The sequence below is a fragment of the Papio anubis genome, chromosome 11, assembly GCF_008728515.1.
Source record: "Papio anubis isolate 15944 chromosome 11, Panubis1.0, whole genome shotgun sequence".
In the NCBI taxonomy this organism is placed as follows: Eukaryota; Metazoa; Chordata; class Mammalia; order Primates; family Cercopithecidae; genus Papio; species Papio anubis.
In genome coordinates, this window is record NC_044986.1 from 70,196,779 (window position 1) to 70,216,049 (window position 19,271).

The 19,271-nt window shown below is 50.5% G+C and overlaps 1 protein-coding gene across 3 annotated transcripts; it reads right to left on the reverse strand.

The window, feature by feature from the left end:
• Positions 1–331: 331 nt before the first annotated feature.
• Positions 332–19,250, reverse strand: SYNPO2L (synaptopodin 2 like). 3 transcript variants are annotated; one of them, XM_009214666.2, is made up of 4 exons: positions 19,173–19,250; positions 9,873–10,024; positions 8,904–9,418; positions 332–4,015 (listed from the first exon to the last, which is right to left on the reverse strand). In XM_009214666.2, the coding sequence occupies exons 2-4, from the start codon at positions 9,920–9,922 to the stop codon at positions 1,848–1,850; spliced, it is 2,733 nt and encodes a 910-aa protein (XP_009212930.1). In that variant the 5' UTR covers positions 9,923–10,024; positions 19,173–19,250; the 3' UTR covers positions 332–1,847. The 3 variants fall into 3 exon arrangements, with proteins under 3 accessions (XP_009212930.1, XP_003903811.1, XP_009212931.1); XM_003903762.5 differs by lacking the exon at positions 19,173–19,250 and adding an exon at positions 11,532–12,218; XM_009214667.4 differs by lacking the exons at positions 8,904–9,418; positions 9,873–10,024; positions 19,173–19,250 and adding an exon at positions 6,013–6,979.
• Positions 19,251–19,271: the final 21 nt, after the last annotated feature.

Sequence of the window (19,271 nt, forward strand, 5' to 3'; positions counted from 1 at the left end):
TAATCCCAGCACTTTGGGAGGCCGAGACGGGCGGATCACGAGGTCAGGAGATCGAGACCATCCTGGCTAACACGGTGAAACCCCGTCTCTACTAAAAAATACAAAAAACTAGCCGGGCGCGGTGGCGGGTGCCTGTAGTCCCAACTACTCGGGAGGCTGAGGCAGGAGAATGGCGTGAACCCGGGAGGCGGAGCTTGCAGTGAGCTGAGATCCGGCCACTGCACTCCAGCCTGGGCGGCAGAGCGAGACTCCGTCTCAAAAAAAAAAAAAAAAAAAAGAAGATCAAGGAGAGATCAGGATTTAGGTATAAAACTAGAAGATAACAGCAACAGAAGGTATGGGGCATAAATTTATTCTTGTGCACAAACCAAAGTATTGTGACTCACACCCAACAAGCAAAGGAAAATTATCACTTTCCAGATTAAACGGCAAACGTAGCTGATGGTGGTCTTGGTGAGAAGGGAGTCCACACTCCTCTAAGATCAGAGATCAGGACCTGAAGCTGAAAAGAAGCAAGAGCTGGGGTTTTGAGGGATGGGGTGGTACTGAAAAGAGGTTTCTGGGTGTTTCTCTGCTCTTTCCCAGGTAGTCATGGCAAGCTGTAGAAGACACACTGAAGGACAGACTCAAGGAAAGTCACACAGACACCAACTGTTCTTCCAACACTCAGCACACACCCTCACACCTCCCTTCTGCCATTATCCCCTTCCATTCTAACAAATACATTCTTCTCCCTCAAATTTTTTTTCCAATTCCCTTCTCACACACAGTTGGTTTCTTGTTACCCAACTTTACTTTTTCCCAATATGGCATTGTCCCTCACCATACTTCTGTCTGTGGCTCAATCATTTAAACTCATTTCTGCCATGCTTCTGGTTTCAGCCTCACTCTCCACACTCTGACTCTCTTCTCCTTTCTCTCAAGCTCATGAGGCAATGAAGCCAATGATCTGTTCATTCTCATAGGGAATTTTCTTTTTTTTCATTTCCTGGGTACTGGTTTGCTCAGCACTGGCCTCTCAAGTTGCTAACTTTCTGAAATCCTGAGGAATAGAATTATTTGTTCTATTCCTGGTCTAGCTGATATAACTCAGCCCATGCAAACTTTCCTGGCCCTTCAGTCTTTTCATGCTCCATAACTTTCACAAGATGCTGGACACCTGCTACAGACATTGGTCTCTAAGGAGTTATTCTCTAGCGAATCTCTTTCTCCCACTCAACTCCATGTGGGGATATCTGACCCTTCTATCAGTACAACAATAAGACTCAGATTGGGTCTTTATTTTGACCTCCTCTCTTACTCATGCCTCAGACGGAAGAGCACATCTGTGCGCGCACACACACACAGGCCTAGGTATATGCCAGCCAAGCTTGGGAAAGCAGAGTGGGGGGTGAGGGTGGCTTAGGGCAAACAACGGTCAGTTCAGTCCCTTTGCTATGTGCCTGGTGGTGAGCTTCTTGCTTAAGGTCCCAGTGGTCACTTCTGCTCTGTTTACTTCTCACTGAACATTAAAATGGGGCCCACGGAGAAAAGCACAAATGTCAAGGAAGAGAGATCTGTGGAGGAATACGGGTGGAGAAGCCTGGAAATAAAGACAGAGATCCAGGCAAGGAAATGCAGAGACAAAGAGAGGCAAAGATACCAAAGCAGACATAGTTGGTTGGAAAGCGGCAGGGAGGTAGAGAGTGAGGAGGAAGGTGGGGGACGGGGACATCAACTTGGAAACTATCTCTGGCATGAGGCAATTTAGCTTCCAGATGCCAGTGACAGGGGGTGGGATAGGGTAGGAGAAGCAACTTTAGGAACTGGATGTTCCACCTCTCCTTGGTCCTGGGACCTGTGCCTGCTCACTGGTGCCCTGCCCCAGGCCTCCACACGTGAGCCTGCAATCCTGTTCTGGTGGCTGAGAATCGGGGCCTGGCTACCTGGAAACCACAGGAGCTGGGAGAAGCCCCAAGGCCCCTGGGAGACTCTGGAGGAGGGGCTGGGCTAGGAACAGGGGCTGAGGCCAGCTCTGTTCTCCAGATGGGCTCATCCAGTGTAGTGGCTGCTCGCGGGGCAAGCACAGTGGGAACCAGGGGTTCTGCAGTGGGCTGGGGCGCCGGAGTGGAAAACCGGCGAATCTCCTGGACTCGGGCAGTTTTGGGGGGCCCTGAGGCGGTAGGGCCAGGAGTCGGGGGAACCTCATCAAAACAGAACATGGCAGTTTTAAGTTGATAGGGCTGATGCCGCATAAAATCTAGAGCCTTGATGCCCTGCTTGGGTGTTGCCCGAGGCCCCTGGGATTGGGCCTTAGGGAGAGTTCGGGCCGCCTGGGGGAAAAAGGGAGAGAGCAGTGGGTTGTAAGCAATAGGAGGTGGGGCACGGATGTTGGGTGAATATTTCCAGGACGGGGGCAGAGACGGGGTAGGAGAAGGACTTCTAGGCCGAGGGCCAAGACCAGGACCAGGTGTACCTTCCACCACATACCTGTCCGCACGGCTCTGCCGCTTAGCAAATAGCTCCCCACCCCTGCCCTGCAGCCTTGGTGGCTCAGGGATTACAGCTGAAGAGACTGCCCCATTCACGAGCCCATCAAGGAGCCCTCGAGATGGGGGCTTAGGAGCCACTGGGGGTGGAGTCTTAGGAGTCATAGGGGGCGGGGTCTTGGGAGCCATTGGAGGAGGGGTCTTAGGTGTCACGGGAGGCAGGGTCTTGTAACTCTTGGCCCCTACTGGCTGCATGAAGTTGCAGGCTTCAGCCCCGAGGCTCAGAGCATCCTCCTCAGGACCAGATTCTGCACCCCCGGCCCGGGGCTTTTCATCCAGGTTCTGTACCAGCGATAGCAGCTCGGGGTTGGGCGAGTTCTTCGTCTCCTCCTTTCCCGGCCGGAACATCTGCTTCCGGGTCCCCCGGCGCCGGGCCTCCTGCAGGATACCCGTGCGGGCAGCTGGCACAGAGATGCGCTGCTCCCGAGCGCTGGGGGGCTCAGGAGCCCCTGGGCCTGGGGCAGGCATCTCTGGGCGCACAGAGGGTCGCAAAGGCGCAGATAGGAAGATAGAAGCTGTGGAGGTCATGGCAGCTGCGCTAGGAGGAGCGGGGGGCTCTGGGGTTCCGCCTGGAGTGACAGGCCGACTGGGGGCTGGGATGTACAGGGAGCTGGTGGCTGTCACAGGGCCCGAGGAGCGTGAGGCGCTGGGGGAACCAGAGACTGGTGCGTGACTGGGAACCCCTGACGTGAAGCTGGGCAGAGGGGTGGGCCCCTGCGGAGAAGACAAGAAGGGGGGTGGGGCGGGGCTGAGGCCCCCCAGGCTGTCGTTGGCCCTCCTGGGGGCTAAAGGCCGGAAAATAACCGAGGTGGTAGTTGGCCGCTGCCCTTGTAGGCCCGGGGTAAAGGGCCTAGCTGACCGGTTAAAGATGTTTGGAGTTGGGGTCGGGGCTCCACCACCTGGTTGGAAGGGTCTGGGGCTGGCTACAGGGGCCGGCAAGGGGCTGGGTGGGAGCACAGCCGCCTCTGGGGGAGCACTCTGGGCCCGAGGTGGTGACTGCAGGCCCTCCCCGTTGAGCATGGTTGCTGGTTCGGCCCGCACCAGTTCCTGGGTGCTGGAGTCAGTGCGCTGGCGCTGCTGTTCAAAGAGCTGCACCCCTCGCCCAGAGACCTCACTCAGCTGCCCTCCCAGCCCAGAGCCCTGGCCCTCTGATGCTCTTGAGCCCGCCCTGGCAAGCTCCATGTCCAGATAGGGACTGTCCCAGTCAGACTGATTGGTGAGGCTGCGGGCGTCGGAGAAGGCTTCTTCGTCCAGCTCTGACTCACTCGTGGGGGGAACGCCGTCCTCCTCCTCCTCAGCGCCGGTCCCAGCAGCAGCCCCGAAGCTCACCAGAGTGTACTTCTTGGCTCTCTGCCGCCGTTTCTTAAACATAAGCACCCCTTTGGAGTGGGGGTTGGGGGCTGCAGTGAGCAGGGACGCAATTGTCCTGCATTTGGTCTTGGCCTCTTTTATGCTTTTCTCTTGGAGGCTCTCTGCACGTTGCAGTTCTGGGGAGGCCAAGAAGTAAAATGGTCAATGGGTCTTCCCAGCCTCTTCTAGTCCTGTTCCCCAAGGCTTTCACCTCCCATCCCAGCAAGCTCCCTCTTGCACTGGCCCGACCCACAATGTCCCCTGTGACAAAGTCCTCTGACTTAGGGGCAGAGTGGAGGGTGAAAGGTGAAACCAAGGACAGTTAAAGATAAGGCAAAGTCCAGTTGACTGCCCTGACACTGCTCTGACCACAGCCCTTCCATCCCATCTTACTGCTATTCTGCTCCTATCTTCCAAGAGATGTGCTCTTATCCACCCCACACACATTCCTCACCTACCTCCCATTCCTGACTGGCAATGGGAAGGGGAGGAGAAAGATGTGTCACTCTCCATGGCAGACAGGGAGAGAAGCAGGTCCCAGGGAGAGGAAAGATGAGAAGGAACACTTTCCACCCACCATAGGGACCATGTTAGGAGGCTTCTCATGAAGCTTACGACTCATCCTCTCCGCTACCCCTTACCCCTATGATATGGACACAAAGAACCCTTAGCAATGAGGATCTTCATTCACAATTCCACCCCCCTCATGCAATCCACATCATACACATTCACAGAAATAACTCCTACCACACAACACTTCAACAAGAATAGCCGTCTAGTGAAAGTCAACTGTAGGCGTACTTTCTCCTATTTTCTCTCTCATTCACATATGCCCCAGCTTACATACAGCTCCATTCACATACATATATGTAAATACACGTGTCCATGTAAAAACACCATCACTCAAATACATTCACACACCTACATGCTCTAGGTGGCCCTTCATCCCAGAGACCTCCCTGCAGAAACCCTGTTACTAACAGTGTAGACAGAATTCTAAAGTTTATCTCGGCCTTCCAGCTGCCAAGGCAGTCGTCTGGGCTTCACACCTCTGCTACTCACAGTCAGGGGTAGTCTCCATCCAAGACGCAGGAGAAGTCAGGGTAATGTTCTCCAAGGCAACACTCCAAATCTTTAGGATACCTCAAGGTCACCAGCTAAATATATTATTTCCCCCAAGCTGGGGATGGTAGTGGGGTGGGCTTCTTTGGGGGTCAGAACTGTCTCTACGTAGAGAGCTCAGGCAGCCACTGCCATCCAGGCACACAAGGACAATGTGCTAAAGGGAACCAGGGCAGGGCTTTCCATGCCATGTGGGGCCTGGGTAGGTGGGGCCAGGAAATGGGAGAGGCTGCCCTGCTGCGAGGACCCCACCTTGCACATGGATACTCTCTGGTCTATGGTCCCCAGTTCCTCCTGAAAAATTATTGAAATTCCATCTACTTTCCACTCAAGGTACCACGCTCCTTTGTAATGAGCTCCTTTGTAATGAGCGTGGTACCTTGAGTGGAAAGTAGATGGAATTTTTTTCATTTGTGTCATTCCTGTCATCCCAGCGTTTATACCTCAGAATAGTGCTGTGGATGAGACAACAGGCCCTGGAGTCAGAGTTCAGTTCAGGGTTTTGGTTCTTGGGAGAGTTACCTCACCTCATTAAAGTTCGGTTTCCTCATCTGTAAACGAGGGTAGACAATGGCTACCTCATAGGATTGCTATAAGGATTAACTGAGATAATATAGTAAATTTAGCACTTAACACAGTGTGAAGGCCCACTATAACCATTACTATTAAAGCCTTCTTGACACTATACTTTCTTTATATGGATACTTTCTTGTTCACACATATCTTGTCCCACGACTCACACATACATGCCTTCATATATTCATAATGTACTCATACACACTCTGTTCCCATGAGTTTTCTACAGCTCTTGTGGTCACAAACCCCTTTGACATGTGATCATAGCATCACTGAGAAAGGGTCAGTGAAACTCTCCTGAGAAAAGGAGGAAGAGGACAGCAAAAAGGAAGGAACAAGAGAGTAAGACCTTTCCCAAAGACTGCCCTTCCTAAACTGTTGACATCTTCCCCTCCATTCTAGACCCCAGACTCTCATAGATATGGGAGGGTAGTACCTGCATAGAATGAGTCTTGGAGCTCAGGAACTGGGTCTGGGGCTTTGTCGTAGCTGACTTGGCTGAGGGGCTCTTGGCTGATGGGCTCAAAGGTCTCCATGCTGAGAAAGGCAGTGTTGGCTGGAGCAGGACCAGCTTGAGCCACCCCCCACGCCTTTTAAAGCCCCTTTGTCTTGTCCCCAGAGCTGGCAGCTGAATGAGCTCACTGTGCTATTTTTGGAACCTGGCCCTCTCCCTTCTCTGGGCTGCCCCACAAGTGCCGGTGTGATGGACGTGGGCACCTGCTTTCCCTTCCCCCAACCCCACCCCAGCAGACAATGAGGTCTGCTTGACTAAAAATACCTCTGAGCCAGTAGCTACAGTCTCATCCAGCATTATGGGAAGGGAGGGGGAGATAAGTGGAGAATTGAGGAAAGCATGGGATCCTAGGCACACATCTGGAATTCCTAGGATATTGGACACTCAGGGATGTCAGACTCTCAACTCTCATGTCCTTAGCCTCCACTCCAAACTGAGAGATACAAAGTTCTAAGGATCAGGAATCAAAATGGTGGAGGAAAGGAAAGAAATATAACTAGAGGGGGAATCCTGAGATTTCGGAGGTAACAAGAACGGTCTCTGTGGGAAAGGCACAGGAGGCATAGAGTAGGGAGAAAGTTTACCCTTAGACCTTGTTCTGTCGCTCACATCAAAAATAGCAAAGAGCCTGAGATAAGTGGAATGGGCTTTTTCTGCCCAGGCCAACATTCTTGCCTGAGATAAGGAGCCAAAGCCAAAGCTCCCTCCCTCTGCCACTTCCCCGGGATCTCATGATCGTCCCATAGCCTCTCAGTCCCCAGGAATCCTAACGGAACTTGCAAATGTCAAAGGTACCTGCAATTAACACTAGAAAGAACCCCTTGGCGGGGCGGTGGCTCATGCCTGTAATCCCAGCACTTTGGGAGGCTGAGGCAGGTGGATCACGAGGTCAGGAGTTCAAGACCAGCCTGGCCAACATAGTGAAACCCCGTCTCTACTAAAAATACAAAAAATTAGCCAGGCATGGTGGCAGGCACCTTTAATCCCAGCTACTCGGGAGGCTGAGGCAGGAGAATCGCCTGAACCCAGGAGGCAGAGGTTGCAGTGAGCCAAGATTGCACTCCAGTCTGGGTGACAGTGCAAGACTCTGCCTCAAAAAGAAAAAAAAAGAAAAAGAAAAAAAAAGAACCCCTGTAGCTTTGACCCACTTTTATTTATTAATTTTTATTATTTATTTATTTATTTATTTATTTATTTATTTTTTTTTTTTTTTTTGAGACGGAGTCTCGCTCTGTTGCCCAGGCTGGAGTGCAGTGGCCGGATCTCAGCTCACTGCAAGCCCCGCCTCCCGGGTTCACGCCATTCTCCTGCCTCAGCCTCCCGAGTAGCTGGGAGTACAGGCGCCCGCCACCTCACCCGGCTAATTTTTTTTGTATTTTAGTAGAGACGGGGTTTCACCGTGTTAGCCAGGATGGTCTCGATCTCCTGAACTCGAGATCCGCCCGTCTCGGCCTCCCAAAGTGCTAGGATTACAGGCTTGAGCCACCACGCCCGGCCTTATTTATTTATTTATTTATTTATTTTTTATTTTTATTTTATTTTATTTTATTTTTTTTTTGAGAGGGAGTCTCGCACTGTCGCCCAGGCTGGAGTGCAGTGGCCGGATCTCAGCTCACTGCAAGCTCCGCCTCCCAGGTTTACGCCATTCTCCTGCCTCAGCCTCCCTATAGCTGGGACTACAGGCGCCCGCCACCTCGCCCGGCTATTTTTTTTGTATTTTTTAGTAGAGACGGGGTTTCACTGTGTTAGCCAGGATGGTCTCGATCTCCTGACCTCGTGATCCGCCCGTCTCGGCCTCCCAAAGTGCTAGGATTACAGGCTTGAGCCACCGCGCCCGGCCTATTTATTTATTTTTAAGACAGGGTCTTGGTCTGTTGCTCATGCTGGAGTGCAGTGGTGCAAACATGGCTCACTGCAGCCTAAACCTCCCAGGCTCAAGCAATCCTCCGGCCTCAGCCTCCCAAGTACCTGGGACCATAGACATGTGCCACCGTGCTTGGCTAATTTTTAAATTTTTATTGGAGACAAAGACTCACGATGTCGTCCAGACTGGTCTCAAACTTCTGGCTTCTGCCAGGAGCGGTGGCTCACACCTGTAATCCCAGCACTTTGGGAGGCCAAGGCAGGCAGATCACCTGAGGTCAGGAGTTTGAGACCAGCCTGACCCCGTCTCTACTAAAAATACAAAAAATTAGCCAGGTGTGGTAGCAGGTGCCCGTAACCCCAGCTATTCGGGAGGCTGAGGCAGGAGAATTGCTTGAACCTGGGAGGTGGAGGTTGCAGTGAGCCAAGATCACGCCATTGCATTCCAGCCTAGGCACAAGAGCCATACTCCCATCTAAAAAAAAAAAAAAAAAAAAAAAGAAAAACTCCTGGGTTCATGCTATCCTCCTACCTCAGTCTCCCAGAGTGCTGGGATTACAGGTATGAGCCACCTTGCCCAGCCTTCAACCTGCTTTTAAATACTCCCCTGTCTTGTGTCTGTACTCTGCTTTCACCCCATCATGACACACAATAACAGTTATCACCACCACCAAACCCTTCATCTATTTGTGTCTCTTTCCAATTTCCCTACTTACCCTGTTCCTTGGTTGAACTGAATCACCTTACCCTTTTGCCACATTGGTTCAAACAGCAAAAATAATGGGGGTCATGAGAGTAATTATGCTCCCCTTCTACTCATACTCTTCTCCTCCTGTCCCCAAGACTGTATCCAAGGGGCCCAAGGTAGGGAGAATGTATGGCTATAGAAGGGTAGATTTAAGGCTCAGATTGAAGGATCCTGGCTGGGGAAAAGGGATTCAGGCACTCACTGGCTTGCTTGGCCTTCTGGGTGTAGGTGGTAGTAAGATCTTCTGCCACCGGGTGGGGAACAGGCCCCACCATAGGGATGAGATGAGGACCAGGCCGGAGGGGGCCATGGGGTAACAGCAGAGCCTCAGCTGGGGGTGGCTGAAGGGCTGCCCCATCCTCCCAAGACGGGGAGCTCACACGGCTGTCACCCTGGCTGGAAGGGCCAGGGATAGTAGGTACTGGCTCTGCAGGGCTGTCAGACAGGTAGACCTCATCAGGTGGGGCACCCGGAGGGGTGGGCCTTGTGGGGCCTCGGCGGCGAGGTCGGCGAGGCTTCTCCTGCGCGGCAGGACCATCAGCATCACTGTCAGTCTCTCCGTAGTAAGCCTCACTATCAGGAGGTGAACGAAGACTCCCAGGCTGAAGAGGCTGAGGAACTGGAGCACCAGGGGGCTCAGGACTCAGTGGAGATAAGGGTGACAGCACCTGAAGCTCATGGGGAGATGGAGATTGCACAGGACCCTCGTCTGCTACCCTGGATAGGAAAGATGACAGAGCTTGAGAGATGGGCTAGGTACTGACAGCTTGAGAGGTCTGGAAGGGATAGAGGGAAGAGGTAAGGGAGAGAGAAGGCTGTCATACAGTTGGAATGGGTGAGATGGGAAGAGTGAAGATATGAAGACAAACTGGGAGGCAAATGTGCTTAAAGGGCTGTAAGTGGAAATAGGCTTAGAGGAAGATGTAATGAGGAGACAGGCCAGGGGTTGAAGTAGGCCCATCAGTCAAATACCCACTGACATCCCCATCCCTTAATTGCAGATACATTCAAGCCCTCTGGGAGGCAGACACAAACCATCTACACTCCAGCAGAAATGCACGAGCAGAAATAGGTACCTGTTAGTTGCTAAAGCCAGGCCAGTGAGACACAGAGCTGAGACAGGCAATGGGAGTCCTGGATTAGGGGAAGAGAAGAGGAGGGAGGTCCATACCGCTGCACAGTGAGGACAAGCTGATTTCCTGAGGCATCGATGAGGCTCATGGCACTGGCATGGGAGAGGTTGGTGCAAGAGACCCCATTGATTGCCAAGAGCTGGTCCTTCTCTCGGAGTCCTGCTCTGCCAGCCTGGCTCCGTCTTCGAATCTGAGATGTTGAAGGAGACATTGTAGGTAAGAGAGGGCTCCAAAGGGAATAGAATGAAAGGAAAAGACAGGAAGGATCCATAGGAGGGGATTTTACTTTGTAGGGTAAGAAAGGTGGGGAGATGCATGGAAGTGGCTGCAGTTGAAGTGGTCTGTCTAGAGGGAAGAAAGTATACAGATTGGAGAAAGAAATACACCATACTGAATGAAAGAGGCTTGGGAAGAACAACATGGGGTAGGTACTAGAAATGGTGGTTACTGGCTGGGCGCAGTGGCTCACACCTGTAAGCCACTTTGGGAGGCCTAGGCGGGTGGATCACTTGAGGTCAGGAGTTCAAGACCAGCCTGGCCAACGGGTGAAACCCTGTTTCTACTAAAAATACAAAAATCAGCCGGCCGTGGTGGCGGGCACATGTAGTCCCAGATACTTGGGAGGCTGAGGCAAAAGAATCACTTGAACCCAGGAAGCAGAAGTTGCAGTGAGCCAAGATCACATCACTGCACTCCAGCCTGGGCAATAGAGTAAGACTGTGGCAAAAAGAAAAAAAAAAACGAAAAGGAATGTTGGTTATCTCCATAAGCTTTTTCTTCAAAGGCAGTATCTATATTGGCCGCTAATTCTCTACTAGGCCTTGGAACCCCAGGTGCCATTACACGTCAAGATTTTAGAACAGTACTCCAGGTTGGAGGGAGTCCAGTGGGATTCTGGGAGATTGTGATTATTTGGGTATATGTGTGCCATGTGTACACACAAATGTATGTATGCCAAAGTAATAACAGTAGTAGTGGCTACCATTTATTGAGTTTTTACTAAGTGTTGGGCACTGTGCTACATGTATTATTGCATTTAATCCTTAGAATGGTTCCATGAAGTAGGTACAAGTACTATTATTATCCACATTTTTACAGTTCGGAAAACTGAGCCTGTGGGGTGAAACCAAAAGGGTAACGACTTCGTCTGTGAAGCCAGATCTTGCCATAACCCTCCTAGCACCTAAAAAAGTCTTGCCTAGTGAGAGAAAGGATCTGACCTAGGGAAAGAGCACTGAAGGCATGGGCAGAGCAGGGTGAGCCAGGGTAGAACTGGGCTGGGCTAGGCTGTGCGAGGCAGTTTCAGTTCATCACATATCAGTTTAGTCAGAGAGAAATTAGAACCTTCCCTGTATTTCTGGAGTTTGGAGTAGAGGCACATACTCAAGAGAACAAACACTGGATGACCAGAGCTGGGCCTCTGATACCACAGTGCTGCAGGGAACTAAAACAGAGTCTTTCTTTTTCCTCTGCTCCCTGAAAACCAAGAATTCTGTTTTCTAATAGACCCCCCACAAGAAGCCTGTGGTCAGATGCTACTCCCACCATGAGACTTGAGCATGCTTCCCTGCCCACTACCCACCCCATCTTCACAGCCTCCCACCCCCACAAACCCCACCATATGCCACCACACATCTCTTCCCAGGAACCCTTGGGTTCCCTTTCCCTGAAGCCTCATTTCAGGGGCTCTCCCTTACCTTAGACACCTGTAAGGGTTTCCTCTGCTCGGCCCCCCCCTGAAGTCGGAAGCCCCAGGGGGCTCCCCCTGATAGTGTGACCAGCACCTCCTCCTCAGCACCCATCACTCAGCTTGGCCTATGGCCCCCGGAGTTGGAACAGTGTCTCAGGGAGAGAAGTTGAAGTGCTCGAACCCCGTCCGGCCTTCCTGTCCGGCTGTCCTGCTCCTGCTGCCCCAGGCCTCCCCCCCACACCACACACCACAGGCAGGCAACTTGGCCCTGGGATCATTACAGTCCAGCACACGTGTCCCATCAATCGCAGATGTGCTCAAAATAGATGCTGCTTGCACTCCCCTCCCTCCCCCATCTGTGCTAGTCCTAGAGCTAATTATAGTACAAACTTCTGCCCTCCATGTTCCCCATTCTCCTGCATGGGCCTTTTATTCAGGACTAACACAAACTCTCTAGGCTCTATAACCAATGTACACCCTTTCAGGAACTGTGCCTTCTCTAATAGGACCATGGGCTAATCTCAACTGCTTTCCTCCAAAGACCATTTCAAAGTGGCAGCAGCAGGGGCTTCAATTCCATAGCCGGCAAAGAATGGCTGGGCTTGCTCCAAGATCCCAGGAAAGAATGCACCCTCGCTATATAAATTTATCTGTTAATTAAAATGCTGGGCCAGGCATGGTGGCTCACACCTATAATCCTAGCACTTTGGGAGGCCAAGGTGGGTGGATTTCTTGAGTTCAGGAATTTGAGATCAGCCTGGACAACATGGTGAGACATGCCCTATCTCTATTTTTTTATTATTAAAAAATGTTAAAAACAAAACAAAACAAAACAAAACAAAACTATAGGCCGGGCGTGGTGGCTCACGCCTGTAATCCCAGCACTTTGGGAGCCAAGGCGGGCGGATCACGAGGTCAGGAGATGAAGACCATCCTGGCTAACATGGTGAAACCCTGTCTCTACTAAAAATGCAAAAAATTAGCCGGGCGTGGTGGCAGGTGCCTGTAGTCCCGGCTACTCAGGAGGCAGAGGCAGGAGAATGGCGTGAACCCGGGAGGCGGAGCTTGTGGTGAGCCAATGTCGTGCCACTGCACTCCTGGGTGACACAGCGAGACTCTGTCTCAAAAAAAAATTAATTAATTAAAAAACTATTAAAAAAATTACCTATTGCAATACATACGTGGTCATGGAAAGGTATGTAGGTGTGCGTAAACATACCAAACCGTGTTAATACAATCTCTACTTGTCTCTAGGTTTCCATTACAAGAATGTCTCTGTTACAAGGCACAACATTATAGTGCTATAACTGTGATTATCAAAGGCTACAGAGTTTCATAAAATAGCTGCCCACCTAGTGTATGTTAAATACTGTTTGCCTTGGTATATGCCTCTGTGTCCTAGAAACACTTGGGCTGGGTGCAGTAGCTCATGCCTGTAATCCCAGCACTTTGAGAGGCTGAGACAGGTGGATCGCTTGAGCACAGGAGTTCAAGACCAGCCTGGGTAACATGGTGAGACCCTGTTTCTACAAAAAAATTTAGCCAGGCCTGCCTGGTCACATGCTCCTGTACTCCCAGCTACTTGGGAGATTGACATGGGAGGGTTGCTTGAGCCCTGGAGGTTGAAGCTGCAGTGAGTCATGATCCTGCCACTGCACTCTAGCACTCTAGCCTGGGTGACAGAGTGAGACCCTGTCTCCAAAAAAAAGAAAAAAAAAGAAAAAGAAAAAGAAAAAGGAAGAAAGAAAAAAGAGATCTCCAAGAAGAGAATACTTGGGATTTTGGGGTCAGAAGAAATGAACTTGGGTTTTTTGGTTTTTTTTTTTTTGAGACGGAGTCTCACCCTGACGCCCAGGCTGGAGTGCAATGGAGATCTTGGCTCACTGCAATCTCCACTTCCCAGGTTCAAATGATTCTCCTGCCTCAGCCTCCTGACTAGCTGGGACTACAGGCATGTGCCACCACACTTAGCTAGCTAATTGTTGTATTTTTAGTAGAGATGGGGTTTCACCATGTTAGCCAGGCTGGTCTCGAACCCCTGATCTCGTGATCCACCCACCTTGGCTTCCCAAAGTGCTGGGATTACAGGTGTAAGCCACTGTGCCTGGCCTTTTTTTTTTTTTTAGACAGAGTTTTGCTCTTGTTGCCCACACTGGAGTGCAATGGTAAGGTCTCAGCTCACTGCTACCTCCACCTCCCAGGTTCAAGCGATTCTCCTGTCTCAGCCTCCCAAGTAGTTGACACTACAGGCACCCGCCACCACGCCTGGCTAATTTTTGTATTTTTAGTAGAGACGGGGTTTATTCATGTTGATCAGGCTGGTCTCGAACTCCCGACCTCAGGTGATCTGCCTGCCTTGGTATCCCAAAGTGCTGGGATTACAGGCATGAGCCACTGCGCCCAGCTTGACGTTGGGTTCTTCTTCCATCACTTAGTAGCTGTGTGATCTCAGGCAGGGCAGTCACTTGGCCTCATCAGTAAAAAGAGGATCTAGGCCAGGCTCGGTGGCTCATGCCTGTAATCCCAGCACGTTGGGAGGCCAAGGTGGGTGGATCACCTGAGGTTGGGAGTTTGAGACCAGCCTGATGACCATGGAGAAACCCCGTCTCTACTAAAAATACAAAAATTAGCCAGGCATGGTGGCACACGCCTGTTATCCCAGCTACTTGGGAAGCTGAGGCAGGAAAATCGCTTGAACCTGGGAGGCGGAGGTTGTGATGAGCCAAGATTGGGCCATTGCACTCCAGCCTGAGCAACAAGAGCGAAACTCTCATCTCAAAAAAAAAAAAAAAAAAAGAGGATTTAAATATCTATTCATTCTCTATTCATTCACTATTCACACATTTACTGAGTGTTAGCTACATGTCAGCCATTGTGCTATACCAATGGATTTCAATTAACCTTCAGTGCATATTAAAATCACCTAGAAAACTTTTACAGCTACTGAGTCCCTAAGAAAAGACAGCATATCAGCATATAGGATTAAATGATGATGCAATGAAGTTTTACACACACACACACATCCTTAGGGACAGATTTTATTGGTCTAGTACCTGGTAGTGGCATTTTAAAAAGCACCACAAGGCCAAGTGCAGTGGCTCACGTCTGTAATCCTAGCACTTTGGGAGGCTGAGGCAGGTGGATCACCTGAGGTCAGGAGTTTGAGACCAACCTGGCCAACAAGGTGAAACTCCATCTCTACTCAAAACAGCAAAATTAGCCAGGCATGGTGGCACATGCCTGTAATCCCAGATATTTGGGAGCTGAGGCAGGTAGATCACAAATCTGGAGGTCAGGAGCTCTGAGACCAACCCGCCTGCAAGGTGAAACTCCATCTCTACTCAAAATACAAAATAGCCAGGCAGGCCGGGCGTGGCTCAAGCCTGTAATCCCAGTGACTCTTTGGGAGGCAATGGTGACGGGCTGGATCAATGCAGGTCAGGAGGACTCCAGGACCATCCTGGCTAACAAGGTGAAACCCCGCCTCTACTAAAAAATACACAAAAAACTAGCTGGCGGGGCGGGCGGCCGTGGTCCCAGCTACTCGGGAGCCGGAGGCAGGAGAATGGCGCGGAACCCGGAGGCATGGAGCTTGGGTGAGCTGGAGATCCGCCACCGTGACCTCCAGCCTGGGCGCACAGGAGCCAGACTCAGTCTCAAAAAAAAAAAAAAAAAAAAAAAAAAAAAATTAGTCAGGCATGGTGGCACATGCCTGTAATCCCAGATACTTGGGAGGCTGGGGAATCGCTTGAACGCGTGAGGGAGAGGTTGCAGTGAGCTGAGATCACACCATTGCACTCCAGCCTGGGCAACAAGAGCGAAACTCTGTCTCAAAAATGAAAATAAAAATAAAAAGCACCGCAGATGATTCTAATATGCAACCAAGGTTGAGAACCACTGAGTGCAGATATAGAAACCAATAAATTGCAACACATTAGTCTCTATCCTCAAGAAACTATGGTACCGAGCTGGGTGTGGTGGCTTATGCCTGCAATCCTAGCACTTCGGAAGGCCGAGGCGGGCAGATCGCTTGAGCCCAGGAGTTTGAGACCAGCCTGGGTAACATGGTGACACCCTGCCTCTACAAAAAATACAAAACTTAGCTAGCTAAGTGTGGTGGCACATGCCTGTAGTCCCAGCTACTAGGGACACTGAGCAGGGAGGATCACTTGAGCCTGGGAGGCAGAGGTTGAAGATTGTGCCACTGCACTCCAGCCTGGGTGACAGAGACCCTGTCTCAAATGGAAAAACAACAGGTGGGGGGAGGGGGAAGAAAGAAACTGAAGCTAGGATCTACCACTTACTAGGGGTGCAACCTTTTTTTTTTTTTTTTGAGACGGAGTCTCGCGCTGTCGCCTGGGCTGGAGTGCAGTGGCCGGATCTCAGCTCACTGCAAGCTCTGCCTCCCGGGTTTGCGCCATTCTCCTGCCTCAGCCTCCTGAGTAGCTGGGACTACAGGCGCCCGCCACCTCGCCCGGCTAGTTTTTTGTATTTTTTAGTAGAGACGGGGTTTCACTGTGTTAGCCAGGATGGTCTCGATCTCCTGACCTCATGATCCGCCCGTCTCGGCCTCCCAAAGTGCTGGGATTACAGGCTTGAGCCACCGCGCCCGGCCGGTGCAACCTTTTTTTAAGACGGAGTCTTGCTCTGTGTCCCAAGCTGGAATGCAGTGGTGCAATCTTGGTTCACTGCAACCTCCGTCCCCTGGGTTCAAGTGGTTCTCCTGCCTCAGCCTCCTCAGTAGTCGGGATTATAGGCATGCGCCACCACATCCAGCTATTTTGTATTTTTGGAAGAGACAGGGTTGGCCAGGCTGGTCTCAAACTCCTGACTTCAGGTGATCCGTCTGTCTCGGACTCCCAAAGTGCTGGGATTACAGGCATGAGCAACCATGCCCGGCCCTAGGGGTGCAACCTTAAGCAAGACAGAGGATACTTTCCTATATTGATGAGTCAAGTGGGATGAATCATGTGAAAATGCTTAGCAGAGGACCCAGTTTAGATCAGGTGCTCAACATATGTTAGTTGAATTTGGCAAATTATTCATCTAGACTAGTGGTTCTCAATCAGCAATGGAATCACCTGGAGGGCCTTAAACCATAGCTTGCTGGGCCCCACCTCCAGAATTTCTGGCTCTTATCTACGCAAAGTGGGTCTGAAATTTGCATTTCAAGCAAGTTTCCAGGTGATACTGATACTGCTGATCCGAGGATCACACTTTGAGAATCATTGACTAAAAACTGATAGGTCAGGTGTGGTGGCTTCACACCTCTAATCTCAGCAATTTGGAAGGCTAAGGTGGGAGGAATTTGAGACCATCCCGGGCAACACAGGGAGACCTATCTCTTTTTTTTTTTGAGACGGAGTCTCGCTGTGTCGCCCAGGCCGGAGTGCAGTGGCGCGATCTCGGCTCACTGCAAGCTCCGCCTCCCGGGTTCACGCCATTCTCCCGCCTCAGCCTCCGAGTAGCTGGGACTACAGGCACCCGCCACCACGCCCGGCTAGTTTTTTGTATTTTTAGTAGAGACGGGGTTTCACCATGTTAGCCAGGATGGTCTCGATCTCCTGACCTCGTGATCCACCCGCCTCAGCCTCCCAAAGTGCTGGGATTACAGGCTTGAGCCACTGCGCCCGGCAGGGAGACCTAATCTCTACAAAAAATTAGCCAGATGTGGTGGTACATACCTGTAGCCCCAGCTACTCAACTACCCAGCTACTCCTGCTGAGGTAGGAGGACCACTTGAGCCCAGCCTGAGCAAGAGAGCAAAACCGTCTCTAAAACAAACCAACAGGCGGGGTATGGTGGCTCATGCCTGTAATCCCAGCACTTTGGGAGGCTGAGGCGGGTGGATCACGAGGTCAGGAGATCGAGACCATCCTGGCCAACATGGTGAAACCCTGTCTATACTAAAAATACAAAAATTAGCTGGGGTGGTGGTGCGTGTCTGTAATCCCAGCTACTCGGGAGGCTGAGGCATGAGAATCACTTGAACCTAGGAGGCAGAGGTTGCAGTGAGCCAAGATTGGGCCACTGCACTCACTCCAGCCTGGAGACAGAGCAAGACTCTGTCTCAAAACAACAGAGGACAGAACAATCTACCTGTTTAGTGTAGCTTAATGCCTAATATATAGTTTCTAGCACAGCCTAAAGTGCAAATTTTTCAGTGAATAAACCACTCTGTGCCTCAGAATAACTGATATTTACTGTCAATAATATGAGAACAAACACTTTTGTTCACTGCTGTATTTCCAGAACCAAGAACATGGCTTGGCACACAATGTAAGCGCTCAGTGGGTTCACCCTGCCTGCTGCCTCGACAGAGCCGATTTATCAAGACCAGGGAATTTCAGTGGACAAAGAGTAATTCACGCAGAGCCAGCTGTGTGGGAGACCAGAGTTTTATTATTACCAAATTAGTCTCCCTGGGCATTCGAGGATCAGAGTTCTTAAAGATAATTTGGTGAGTAGGAGCTTGTGAATGGGGCGTGCTGATTGGTCAGGTTGAAGATGGAATCATAAGGAGTCGAAGTGAGGTTTTCTTGCTGTTTTCTGTTCCTGGGTGGGATGGCAGAACTGATTGAGCCAGGTTACCGGTCTAGGTGGTGTCAGCTGATCCAACGAGTGCAGGGTCTGCAAAATATCTCAAGCACTAATCTTAGGTTTTACAATAGTGATGTTATTCCTAAGAGCAATTTGGGGAAGTTCAGACTCTTGGAGCCAGAGGCTGCATGACCCCTAAACTGTAATTTGTAATCTTGTAGCTAATTTGTTAGTTCTGTAAAGGCAGACTGGTCCCCAGGCAAGAAGGGGGTCTTTTCGGGAAGGGGCTATTATCAATTTGTTTCAGAGTCAAACCATAAACTGAATTCCTCCCAAAGTTAGTTCCACTACACCCAGGAATGAATAAGGACAGCTTAAAGGTTAGAAGCAAGATGGAGTCGGTTAGGTCTGATTTCTTCCACTATCATAATTTCCTCAGTTGTAATTTTGCAAAGGCAGTTTCAACAGCAGTGCTTGAAAAATTACTAAATCAATAAATAGTACTGAAAAGTTCAAATGAGGTCATATATACGAAAAAGCAATCCTACCATTGTTAGCTATAATTACTTCGCCATTAAACGAGGTAATAATAATTACTGCAAGAATTGTAACTCTTCCAATAGAGAGCAGAGACCTTTTGGCTCTGATAAAGCTCTGCACCTAAACGAAGGCGCTGTATAAAAATGGTTAATAACAATTGACCTTTACTGAGTGCTTACTATGATGCCAAGCGGCCTACGTGGCCTAATTTCATCCTCTCAAATTCTTACACGGGCATTATTATTTCCATTTTACAAACTGTAGAGCCAGACCTCAGACCCCTACATGCACGTTGACACCAGTTGTGGCCCTTTACCACCACCACACGTTCCGCAAATCTCATGACCAGCAAAGGCCACGGGTGAGATCAACCCAGCAGACGGAAATCAACGGGGTCAGGGGTCAGCAGGAAGTGACTACAAGCTCAGAGGTCACTAATATGTCACAGGCAGAGTGATGGGGCATTATTAAAGATAGTTTGACAAATTGTTTTTAATCTCATCTCTGTTGGTGAGGCCATAAAGTGACCGGAACATCTGAAAAAAAATGTCAGGAGGGAAATACATACGACTCAGCAGAGGCGCCCAGGCGGCGGCCATGATAGGAAGATGAAAGTGGCGCATGCGCGGTTCCCGAAATGCAGACGTGGCAGAAGGAGTGGCCCGGC

Coding starts and splice junctions, on each gene's coding strand:
- SYNPO2L (XM_003903762.5), bottom strand. CDS start 11,636: ATGGGTGCTGAGGAGGAGGTGCTGGTCACACTATCAGGGGGAGCCCCC. Junction 9,419..9,872: donor CTTGTCCTCACTGTGCAGCG/GTATGGACCTCC, acceptor TTTCCTATCCAG/GGTAGCAGACGAGGGTCCTG. Junction 4,016..8,903: donor CCAGAAGGCCAAGCAAGCCA/GTGAGTGCCTGA, acceptor TGGCCTCCCCAG/AACTGCAACGTGCAGAGAGC.